Here is a 12,090-nt window from a genome sequence, read left to right as displayed (position 1 = left end):
CCGTGCAATCCTTATTGCACATGGATTGGTAGTTTACAAGTAAATAATGTGTTACAGGCAAAATAGTTATTCTAATTTCTTTGCCCACCTCTGGTTTTTATTTCTTAAAGTAGGAGAAAGATTACTTTATATGCGCTTCTTAATCAGTATCAGAATTGTTGTTTTACAGTATGAGAAAACTGTTGTCACTTTGTGGTCAACATTTCTTTGAACAGGCAACTGACTTCAGGCTCTGTATGTTTCACAGATTTAAAAGAAATCAGGTGGGTGATCCCAGTCCTCTACATTAAGAGGTTTTGTATGCGGAAAGAATGGTTTTGTCAGTTGTCAGTTGCTGAAGTTTGGAGTTGTGGATTACTCTGGGATATGCATCAGAATTCCTTTTCTCGTCCCACAAATGTTGCATGCTGCCAACTTTTCTGACTTTGGAGCTCTAAATTAAGGCCAGTTCCTTTGCTCATCCCACAAGCTCTTTCATGTTTTTTAACCGCAGCCTGAGAAAGGCGCCTTGGTTTCAACAGCAGCAGACCAGCATATGTTTACTTAATTCCTAAGACATGATGACAGTAGTGTCAGTGCCACTAAAACCTTCTTTCTTTATTATTTTCTGTTGAAGTTGATTTCTAAAAGTTTTTCACATGCCACATGTTGTATTGCAGTGTCTTCAGTATGACCCATGAACAGGAATGGAAATTAAAGGAACAGCAACTGAAACTGCAGATTGCTAAACTGGAGGCTGTTATTAAATCTGATTTAGCAGACAAAAATGAAATCCTTGACAAGATCAAAGTAGAAAGAGGTATATTTCTAAAATAACTATCATTTTCTTGTGATTTGAGATTCTTCTGTGTTGGAGTTCAGGTATATTGCCCAGAAAAGTGTAGATTATATTCTTAGTGATTTCAGAGCTGCCTTTTAAGCATACATTTGACCAATGCACTTATGTTATGACCAGCTATTAAGTACAAAAATTGACCCAGTGCGGGTTACATGCTGTATAAGGATCGTATAACTCCAGGTATATTCATTTTTCATCTGTTTGGTTAATACTTGACCTTTATTCTGCATTTGCCCTCTCCTCTGCATTGAAAATTATTATGGAAAAGAGGACCATCTGACAGCCCCTCTTAAATTATAAATCAGTATTCTAATTCTGTTTACTGTACAAAGTTGCATGCAGCCTATATAGACCCTTGAAGATGGTTGCCTTTCATGTTTGTGAATTCAGAATTTTTAAATGTTTTCGGTATACACTTCTTTTTGTTTTACAGTTTTGTACATTTACAGCAATGCAGTTTTCTACTAAACTAATCTAAAACCAGATTAGTTCAAGTGTGGTTTTCTTCCCGTGCTGTAGGACAACTTCTCAGTGAATCTTTAAGACCTTGCAATCTTTTCTGGTTTTTATCTCAATACTGTGATATGCTGTGGCAACTTAAAAGTTTACAAAACAAGAGCATAGCCAGGAAGTAAAATAAATATTTTTAGAATTGAGTCTTCAAATGTGTAGTTTTAGAAGGTGTATTTCTGTGAACAATCTAATGGAATGAAGTGGGCCAACTTGTGAATAATTCTTCTTGTGGTTGTGGCTCAAGTTCAGCATGTGCTTACCATTAAGATTCTGAGTAGCTCTACTGACTTCAAATACCGGATAAAATATTTAAACACATAGTTTCCACAGCAACTGTTTGCAGAATTAGGCTTAAGTGATACTAAAATAAATAAGATGCCTTAAGCTGAAATAATACAAAGTTATGACACTGACAGAGACAGTTGTTAAGATGGTTTGATTATGGAATGCAAGCTTTAAAGTGATATTAAGAGCATGAAAACGTTATAGGCCATATTATTATTTGGTTAAGTTGAACATGGAAAATCAGGGAACACATTCCATTTTTATCCTTCCTATGAGCATTATGTTTAAGTGGCAAGTCTTTACCACCCCTTCCCTAGACTGGCACTGAATGACATCTACCCTTAAACTGGATCACCAAGTTACTACACTCTCCATTTCTGTTGAACTGAACTTGCTGCAGTTTCAGTAGATGTTGCAATACCCTTCAAGATCTATATATCTAGGATTTGAGTACAGCTTCTTGTCTTTGACCAGACTTAGGCAGTATAAGTTTCTTCAATCATACTTCAGAGTAACATCCTTTTTTTAAGTTCAGCAGGAGAACTGAAGTACTGTTTGTCTTAACCTGCTGCCAGGAACTAGTGTAGAAATAGTGTCTCGTCTACCCTTTGTAGTTTAGCATACGAATCTTTCCTCAGAAGTTCTTTTACAGGAGTAAGATAGATGTTAAAATAAATGGAAGTCTTGAAAAAGACTAACATTGCTGGCTTAATTCCATGTCCTCCTCCTTCAGTATTTCTCTTTCAGAGTGATTATGTAATTTGGATCTAAATTTTTTAGTAGTATTTTTCTGTCCATAACTTCATAATGTGTTTCATAATACTTAAGAAATACATTTAGACAGAAAACAGAGTAACTAATAACTTATTTTATATAACTTCAAATTGTGATTGCTTTTTTTTTAATGTGGTGTTTGCTGATGCTTTATCACGCTTTGGCCACCATGTTTCCCTTCGTCATTTATTCTTGTGTTTCTTGTCTATTTTTTATATCTCCCAGATTCTCAGCCATAAGTAGCTGTTTGGTTCATGTTCATTATACTTTCCTGACAATGTTGTCTCACGCAAGCCTCAAAAGGCTGAGATAAACTAACAGTTACTATGCCAAGGATTGGTGTCACTTGTCATGAATTCATACAGTGTATGTCTCTACTTGGTAATTTTTATGTCTAAATAATTTTTATTTTTCGTTATTAGAATCTCATGCCTTGCTGCATTTGTTGTTCATAGTTACAGTACTGTTTGACACAGAGTACACTATTTACTCACTGAAGTTTTTTACAGTTTTCTTAAAGGGAAAATATTTTTTCTGTGTCAATAAAAGCTGACATGTGAAATATATAACTAAAAAATATTATTTCACTCCCTAAATATGGTTCCTCTGTCCATAAAACTACCAAAACCTCTGCACAAATGCAGTTCTGGTTTTATTCCATGGGCTAGCAAAGAAGGCAATCCTGTTGCCCTAAACTGGACCTAGAAGACAAAGAGAGGGTTTGGCAAGGAAGAAGGGGAGGTTAGATGCTCTTATACATGTAGTAGGTGGATTATGGGATAGTGAGCAAAATAGGTCTTAGTCATGCAGGTGTGTGCTTTTTATTTACAGGAAAAGACAGTGACTATTTTATTTTCTTCTGCCCTGCTACCTGGTTGGTACTGGTTGGTCTGTGAGAATACTTTCTATCAATTTATGTAGGAGGTCAACAAATGTGGAGCCTTTTGCTGATTAAGATTCAAATTTTCTTGTTTTGGCGATATGTACAAATATTTAATGTGGAAGACACCCACGCGAGGGTATTCAAATTCTGATTTTGGATGGGATTACATATATTGGCACAATTTTTTATTACAGCTGAGAACAGTACTATTGCACAGTCCCTGAAGTGTCTTGTTAGGCCTTTATCAACACAGAGGGCTATCTGCAATTCTGTAGTCTGCTTCCAGTTGTGGCTTTGCAGCTTTTCTTGCAAGCTGCTGCACCAATGTTTTCCAAAGCATCTGGGGCAGTATTTTTTCCTCTTTTCCTTGTGCTGTTACTGTCATAGCTTTGCTGATGAAAACCCTGATAGCGTTGGAATGATGTGTTCTTGTGGGATGTGCTCACCAGTGGTGTGTGAAATCACCTCTGCTCTCCCCCTTCTTCTTCCCCTTCAGTTGCAGCTTTTGGGTTAAACTAGTGGAAGCAAACTAAGCAGCAGGCAGCATGCAGGACCAACCCTGATCCAAGTATGCTCCAATCAATGCTGATAGTGCTAGAAGTGGAAAAAAAACATAGAGAGTTTGAGTGGCTGCTGATGAAAAACAGTGCAGTTATATGGGAAAGCTGAGTGGCAGGACCAAGGCTATTGCAGAAGTGTTCAGTTTCCTCCTGCCTCTTTCCTTGCATGTCTTGCACTTTTTCTTTGGTTGCAGTCATGGAGACACAGCCTGTTGAGAATCTGGAGAGGCAGCATGGACAGTGCTAAGACAGACTGAGCTGCACTATTGGAATATTGGCCCATTTTGTTTCAGCAAGCTGTTGAAGTTGCCTCAATTTGAACAAAAGCTAGTTCCCTTTCTATGTAGCATTTACAGTTTTAAAGTTAACTTTTAAAGCATCAAATGTGAATGAGTATTAATAATGTGTACAAAAAATTCACTGGGGTTCATGTTAGAAAAAGAGTGGACGGAGCTTGCTGCTCTTGTCAGAAAATTCAGGACTGCAAGATAGAAGTACCTGAGGAGGGATATCTTGTCTCCTTAATCCTGGAAAAAGTGCCAGTTCAGATGTCAGTTTATGTCGTAGGAAAAAGAGACATCGGCATGATGGCCTCTTTTCCGCTGTGGGAGGCCTCCCAACAGACACAGGTCTTTTGGGTATATTATTTGGAAGGGTCCAGAAGATGCAATTGCTGATAAGTGTTTAACCATCTTTTATGAAGGCCTGCCTTCTCTGCTCATTCACAAGGATTATTTTAATTGTTTTCATATTAGCGTTCTAATTTTTAGCCCTTAGTGTTTCTAATTATATTTTCTTCTCAATTGCACAAATGCATTGCATTTTCCTCATCACTACAGAGAATTAAAACCTTACTGGTGATTATGTTTTTGAATTGAAGGTGACTTTTGTGGAGTCCCAACACATGTATGAGGCAGGCTACTGTGTATAGGAGCAATGGCATTACAGATGATTCATTTTTAGTGAAGATGTCATTTAACATATAAACTGCAAAATTAAAACTAACCTGATGTTAGTTTTTGAAACATTTCAAAACCCTTGAGACTAGCATGTCAGCCACCTGTTTCCTGTGAAGTTCAAGCCTCTAAACTAAAAAGCTATTCTTTAAAAACAGTGAAGTTGTGCATCATGCCCTGAGGGTCAACAGGAAAGATACCAGCATAAAAAGATTCCACCAGATACTGTGGACTTGCTGAAAGTGGTAGAATATATTCTCAACTAAGTATTTAATGTTTTACCAATCAACTCCCAGAAGTGCAGATGGGAATTAAAAGGCTAATACTTGCACGTCAGGTTGACAGTTAACATTTATATAATTCTAACCGAAAATATGAATTTATAATATTTCAGTACTTAATATGAAAATATTACTTCAGGACTTTCAAAAAACACAAGGGGGAAAAAAGGGAAGGAGAAAAAATATTGCTATCAAGATAATAAAGAGTTTGGCCAGGGAAGAAGAGTGAGAGAGTAGTTTTCTTCCTTTGAAACCTCAATGATTTCAAGAAAAGCTTGCTTTTAAAACTTTTCTGTGTGAAGGAAAGTATGTTGTTATAACTAAACTAGTTTGCTTAAGCTTTTTCTTACATCTTATTTGAGAAATCATTGAGGATTTAGCTACGCCTAAGTGGGTATTTGTGTAAAATCTGTGAAACGTTCAATTGATAAGTTTAATGGTGTTTAGTCATTCAGATTGACCCCCCAAAACAGAAAGCTGTACTTACTTGGGCATATCTTTCTATTTAGAAACACACAAAATATAAATTTTTGATGCTGACTTCTAATGAAAGAAGAATGTTTTGCTTTTTTGTAATCCATACACCTATACATGTGTATGGATTTAAACCAAACACGTCCGTTTCTGTTTGTTAATACCAGATTTCCCAATACAAAATAAATCAGTTTCTAGATTTGAAAATGAAATTTTCATGCATAAGTTAATGCGAAAAAGAAAGTTTATAGGTTTTATAATCATGTTCAATTAAGTAGAATGTTTTGTTCTTTTTCTATGTTAAGACCAAAAGGAAAAGCTGATGCAAGAGAACAAGGACCTGCAGTTATGCTACCTGGAACATAAGAAACAACTAGATGAACTGAAAAATCACGTTAATTGTTTGACCAAGGTGAACTCTTTTTGGTTAGAATATGAGCAAAAAAACCTCATTCTATGTTTTATGCATAGTGCAAATACTTCTTGAAAGCAAAAAATAGAAAAATATAACTGTTTGTTTATTCATGAAATCAAGCAAGATGTCATGTCTAGTGGGAATGCATCTTGTTATTCTGAATGTATTTCTTCGATATTCATTCACATCTAATAACACCTTTTCATTAAATATTTCTGTTTCAGGAAGGTGATATTGATGCGGCAGAACTCAGTGAAGCCCTTCTGCTTATAAAGGTAACTTAGAAAGAATGACCACGTGGGGTGTTGGAACTAGATAATTTTTAAGGTTCCTTCCAACCCAAACCATTCTGTATGTTTATATATTTTGCATTTTTTCTTTTTTCTTTTCTTCTTTTCAACCTTTACTTGACCATTTTATGTTTTCTTCACAATGCATGGAATTTTCAAGGGCTGAATTATTTGTGCATCTTTTAGTAATTAACGTTTTAAGCTTCTATGCTTTTGTCATTTTTCAGTTACTGTGAAGCAGAAGGGAAGACAAAAAATTGCCAGGATGAAATCTAGATTTATGTAGATAATTTGTTATAACATCAAAAGTGAATTAAACCAGGTTTACAAGCATTTTTTTAAAAAAACTTACTTTTTCTCAATTAAGAACAAGATGGCATGATAATGTTTTTTTATAAATTCTGTAATTTATGGGAACATGCTATAAGCATGGAAATTCAAAAATGCAATACGGTGATGCTTAGCAATTCTCTGTGTTTATTAAAGCACAAAGTCCAAAATACCCAGAAAATTTTGGGGTTTTTAATCTTGCACAAATTGCAAATGAAGTGGGGGTGGGGAGAAGGCATCAGTGAAAAAACAGGTTTGCATTGTTTGCACTGTTCCAGTGACTAAGGTTTTATTTTCTTGAGGAAGTGTTTACTGTAAATAGAATAATAAAACCTACCCCAGATGAAATTTAAAAGCCCAGTATTAGTAACACAAACAATGTAGATTTGAAAATAATAATTCAGGTTTTGTACATTTACTGAAGCAGGATTATTAATTATATAAAAAGCAAACATATTAAGGGGTTTCTATTTTCATTGGAGAGGAATGATTGCTTCTGAATATCTCATAAATTTTAATTGGTTCCTGATAATCATGAGATTACATTACTGAATACAATCCTGACACTTACTGGTCTACCTCATTCCTATTTTTTGCATTACCACATGCTCAAAATGTAAAGTTATGCTTACTGTCTTGTTGTTATTCCAGAATTATATCCCAGTGTTACATTTAACCAGGCACAAATACATCCAGATATTTTGCAAAAGTTTTTCTAGTAATTTTTCAAATTTGTTCCAGGTTCAAAAACAGCAGACGAATGGGGACCTTATGTTTTTGGAGAAAGTAGAAGATGATATCAATAAAGATTTAGAACGCTCTATGCAGGAGCTGCAAATAACACATGCAGAAACAGTGCAAGAACTTGAAAAGACAAGGAGTATGTTAATCCTGCAGCACAAAATTAACAAAGATTACCAGGTACAAAACTCTACTTACAGTGGAAAGTAATCTGACAATAACATTTTAACATTTGTAGCACTGGAAATTGTTGTAATTAAGCAACACAAATTCAGCAGCAAAGCCAGTCTGTTTACAGGTAACCTAACATAAGATTTGCTGTTGTTAAAAGTATTGTTTATAAAGCGTGAGATTCAAATGCCTCTAACTTTTAACTCACCCTGATCAGATCCCTCAAGCTGTGCCTTCTTGGGATTATCTCTGAGCTCTTATCAGGTCCTCACAGGAAAAATATTGAGTGTACTTATCAAATAAGCCTCCTTTTCCACAACACTCTGCTTTTACTCTCCTCAGCTGGATTATTACAGATCATATTTTGACTTTTCATTCAATTAGTCTAAATTTAAAATAACAAAATCATTACAGACACTATTAGGAACATTGTACTGAAAGAGTAGCTAGTCTGCTTAATAATGTTTTTTGGTGAAATTCGAACTGACTGCTGTATTGTTGAATAAAAAATTGCTGCTATTTTTGTGTACTTTAAATGTTCTTTCCTCACATCTAACTGTATTTTAATTTGTAGTCAAACGCATGTGCAGCATCAGTGCATACAAGCCTCAAAAGTAATTTTTAAGTGCAAATTTTTTTCAGACTGAATTAGAAGTAGTAACAGAAAAGATGGAAAGTCTACAGAAAGACTATGAGTTAAAACTGCAACAGTATGTCCATCTTCTTGATATTAGAGCTGCACGCATCAGAAAACTAGAAGGTATCTTTAAAACATATTATTCTCTGATTTTCATATTTTATCTCTTGAAAATTATTGTTGTAAATTTGTTCTTCATTTGAAACACTTTTCCATTCCTGAAAGTAGTAGAAAGGTCATTCCTTTCATGGAAAATTATCTGTGTGGTGTTTCGTTGACTTAAATTATGAAGTTATTAATCAAACAAAATTAAAAAAACAGCTTATGCTGCAGCTGTTGCTGAGTAAGAATAAAACTACTATACATAGATAGGTTTGTTTGTTGTTTTTTTTAAAGAAATCATAAATTTATGGTCAGCCTTTTATTCTCCTGTCCTATCATTACATAATGAATTTATGTATTGCTAAAAATCCCAAAGTCATGGTGTCATTTACTGATGGGATATTTCAATATGATGTATTGAAAATGCTGTTTTAATCGCTGCAGTGTGTAAAAGGTGCATAGAAAGCCTGAAATAGAATACCTTACAAACCCCATAACAGTTTTCACGTTTTGTCTCCAAGTTGCATCCCATGTACTAAATGATTACTGTGTGATTATTTGTGTCCTGATTCTGTAAGCATGCATTTTGATTTGATCACCATATACCACCTGTGAAGCCGGGCAATGGGTAAAGGTCTTTGCTGTTAGTTCTGTCCGTTCAAAATATTACAGAGGTTAAAAGTCAGTTGTATTCTTTCTTTCCCTGGCAAATTTAGTTCAACCCTACAAAAAGGTGTATCCTAAGTCTCTGCTACATTTGCACAGTGATAGTTATTTTGATCATTGCATAAGGTTTCTGAATTTTTTCTTGTTAACTCTCTTGTAATCTATTATTGTTAGGGGCCTGTGTCTATTTTTATGTATCTTGAAGCAGCTTTGTTTTGGAGGTATTCTTGAACATTGTCAGTGTGCTAAATGAGCCATAGATGCATGATTCTAAATGTGTGATTGCTTTTTTGGTAATGTGTTTAAGAAAGTAACATTCTTAATATAACTGAAATACTGTTTTTTCCTCTCCATTCATTAAATTATACTTGATTTTTAAAGATGATGATCATATTGTAACTTATTTTATTTTGTTGCAGCCCAACTAAGAGAGATTGTCTACAGTACAAAACCACATAAATCCAGACCAGAAAAACTGCCAGATGGTCCAATGGATGAATTTGATGAAACTGTACACTTAGAAAGAGGAGAGAACCTTTTTGAAATTCATATCAGCAAAGTGACCTTCTCTTCTGGAGCTATACAAGCTTTTGGTGACCATAACCTTGCAACTTTTTGTACTTATGCATTCTATGACTTCGAACTTCAGATAACCCCAGTAGTTTACGGGTGTACCCCATCATATGACTTCACTTCTCAGTATCTTGTGCAGGCTGATGACTGCTTCTTCCACTATATACAGCAAAACAATATCACACTTGAGGTTCATCGTGCATATGGCATAGATTATGAAACAGTTGCTACATGTCAACTGAAGTTGCATGAAATCTTGGAAAAGAATGGGAAGATCTACAGCACAGCAAATTTAATTGGTAATTAACATACAAAAAAGTATTCTATTTGTGGTGTTGTGACAATTAAGTAATGGGTATTTGGCCAACAATGAATGTATGCATTAATATTTAAAAAGAGGGGGGAAAAAAGGTTTACACAACATGCTGTTTCCTATTGCATGGGTCTTCATATAATAGTCATAGGGCATCAAAAGTGTAAATAATGATTACAGTTAATGATACTTTATATAGTAGCATAATGTGTGGGAGGAGTTTGTTTAGGTTTTGTGCATTTCTTTCCTTTAAATTTTGGTTTAAAATAATTTTAAGATAACTTGGAAAAGCCTTTTCTAAGAAGCACTCGATATTCTGTGCTTCTTACTGCTTCTTTAAGAAGCATTTTGTCAGATCAGTATATTCAGAGACCTCTAACTGCCCGCTTTTGTCAAAAATCTGGTTTAATAAGTATTATAAAGTGGTATTTTTGCCAGTAATTTAAACTGCATACCACTTTGTGGGACACTTCCAACTGTTGACATACAAAAATGTCCTAAGCTTTATTTGCCTTAGAGAGATTAAAATAAAGAATTTGACTTGACTCCATAGCTTGGACGCTCAATTTTGCAGAGTACAACATGAAAAAATGGTCATGTTTCTGTTTCGGGTCATACATGTAGAGCCAGAGGAGTTGTTTCTGTTTCTAACATGAGCTACATATCTCATGTAATAAACATTGTCATACGGCATAGTCACAAGATAACTTAACTTTAATTTGTGGCATTTCCCTGCTTTTGACGTAAGTACTTTGAGTAAGAAAATTAATGCAATCCCATATGTATTTATTCCTTAGGAATCAAAAGAAACACACAAAATTATGGTACCTTAGAATACTGGATCAGGTTACGAGTTCCTATGGATCAAGCTATTAGTCTCTACAAGGAAAAGTCAAAGGCTCTGGGGTATATGACACCCAGTTTTAGAGAACATGAACAACCATTCCAGGTATGTTTGGGTTTGTACTTCATAGTTTTGATAGAGTAAAATGTTCAAAGTTACTTTCTGGTTCAAATGGTTTACTTCAAGTCTTGATATGTTTAAGGTTAACAAAGAACCAGTTGAATTACTGCTTTCCTGAAGAAACAAAGTCTTAATCTTCAGTCACTTATTTTTACTGAAACTAATATTTGTTAGAATATTTGAAATGAATATATTTACGTTCCTTAACCTGTGAGTGCCAGATTTTGTTAACATTTTGTTCTATTACAGTATTCACAAATGTTAAACCAACTGGGTGTCAGATCAGTAGAACAGGTGAAGTGGTTGCTCAGAAAAGTCTCAAAATTTGTTAATATTTGAGTAATACAAGATTGAGATATTTCACATTTTCTTTCTTCTTTTTAGCTGGATAAATAAGATAATTTTGCTAATGTAATGCAGTGAATAATCACATTTAAATAAGGGTCACAGAAAAAGGAGGGACTTTCAAATGTCTTTAACAATTGTTTAAGAAATAAAAACAATCAGGTTGAAATGTATAAATAATATAAATATAAAAATAAATACTTTGGAGTTGCTAATGAGCAATTTCTTTAATCTGTAGCTGTTTAAATTACTGTAAGTCTGGAGTAACTTTAATGTTTTATTTTGTTCCATAATGTAAATTTCATATTATAATTGAATCTCAATGGATTCCAAGATGTAATCTGAGAAGTATGTTTACTGTATGAATTCTATTAAAGGCCAGCATAGGCATTTTCAGAGTAACTTCATGTTTGATAACATTGTCACATTTGCTTTAAATCTGATTTTTAAAATAAGCAAAGATATTTTTAACTAAGTCATGAAATCTGGCCGTTGTTAAATGCCATAATATGTTATTTAGTTTTCTCTATTTTTGATTATATTATTTCTAGCTGTGTTAGCAATCTAAATACAGTTGAAAGGTAAGGCATGTGGAAGAGAGCATTTTGTTGTAATTATTGTAAAATTGCAAATTCAAACATGGCAACCAAAACATACTGATTATGCAGGACAAAATAAAATAGAAAAAAATGGCAGAAATGAAGAACAGCTTCTACAGAGTGTTTGAAACACTGCAGTTTTCAGAAATGTTTGATAGCAAAAACTGAAAGTCATATAGCTAATAGCAGATGGTTACATTATGTTAAGGCTTCTGTCAATCTGCATCTGCAAAAGTAGCTTCAGTTGTGCATTCCAAATTTTAAGTTTTCACTAGTTAAACATACATATAAAATTTTCAGTCCTGTATAGTGGCAGAAATAACGGAAACATGAACTGCACATAAACTGCTGTAAATTATTTTTTTTCTAGTTCTGTGTGT

General features: G+C 34.2%; 1 protein-coding gene across 3 annotated transcripts in view; it reads left to right on the top strand.

Annotated features, from left to right (window-relative positions):
- The window catches only part of RPGRIP1L (RPGRIP1 like), a 75,270-nt gene that overhangs the window by 28,009 nt on the left and 35,171 nt on the right, over nucleotides 1-12,090 (top strand). For all 3 annotated transcript variants that reach the window (XM_056360486.1, XM_056360484.1, XM_056360487.1), the window contains 7 exons: nucleotides 660-799; nucleotides 5,870-5,976; nucleotides 6,204-6,254; nucleotides 7,341-7,520; nucleotides 8,154-8,271; nucleotides 9,336-9,788; nucleotides 10,600-10,751. In XM_056360486.1, the coding sequence (XP_056216461.1) occupies nucleotides 660-799; nucleotides 5,870-5,976; nucleotides 6,204-6,254; nucleotides 7,341-7,520; nucleotides 8,154-8,271; nucleotides 9,336-9,788; nucleotides 10,600-10,751 (1,201 nt within the window). The remainder of the gene's footprint in view (nucleotides 1-659; nucleotides 800-5,869; nucleotides 5,977-6,203; nucleotides 6,255-7,340; nucleotides 7,521-8,153; nucleotides 8,272-9,335; nucleotides 9,789-10,599; nucleotides 10,752-12,090) is intronic.

The sequence above is a fragment of the Falco biarmicus genome, chromosome 15, assembly GCF_023638135.1.
Source record: "Falco biarmicus isolate bFalBia1 chromosome 15, bFalBia1.pri, whole genome shotgun sequence".
Lineage (NCBI taxonomy): Eukaryota > Metazoa > Chordata > Aves > Falconiformes > Falconidae > Falco > Falco biarmicus.
The sequence above is the reverse complement of the archived record's forward strand: the minus strand, read 5'-3'. Positions and strand labels throughout refer to the sequence as shown.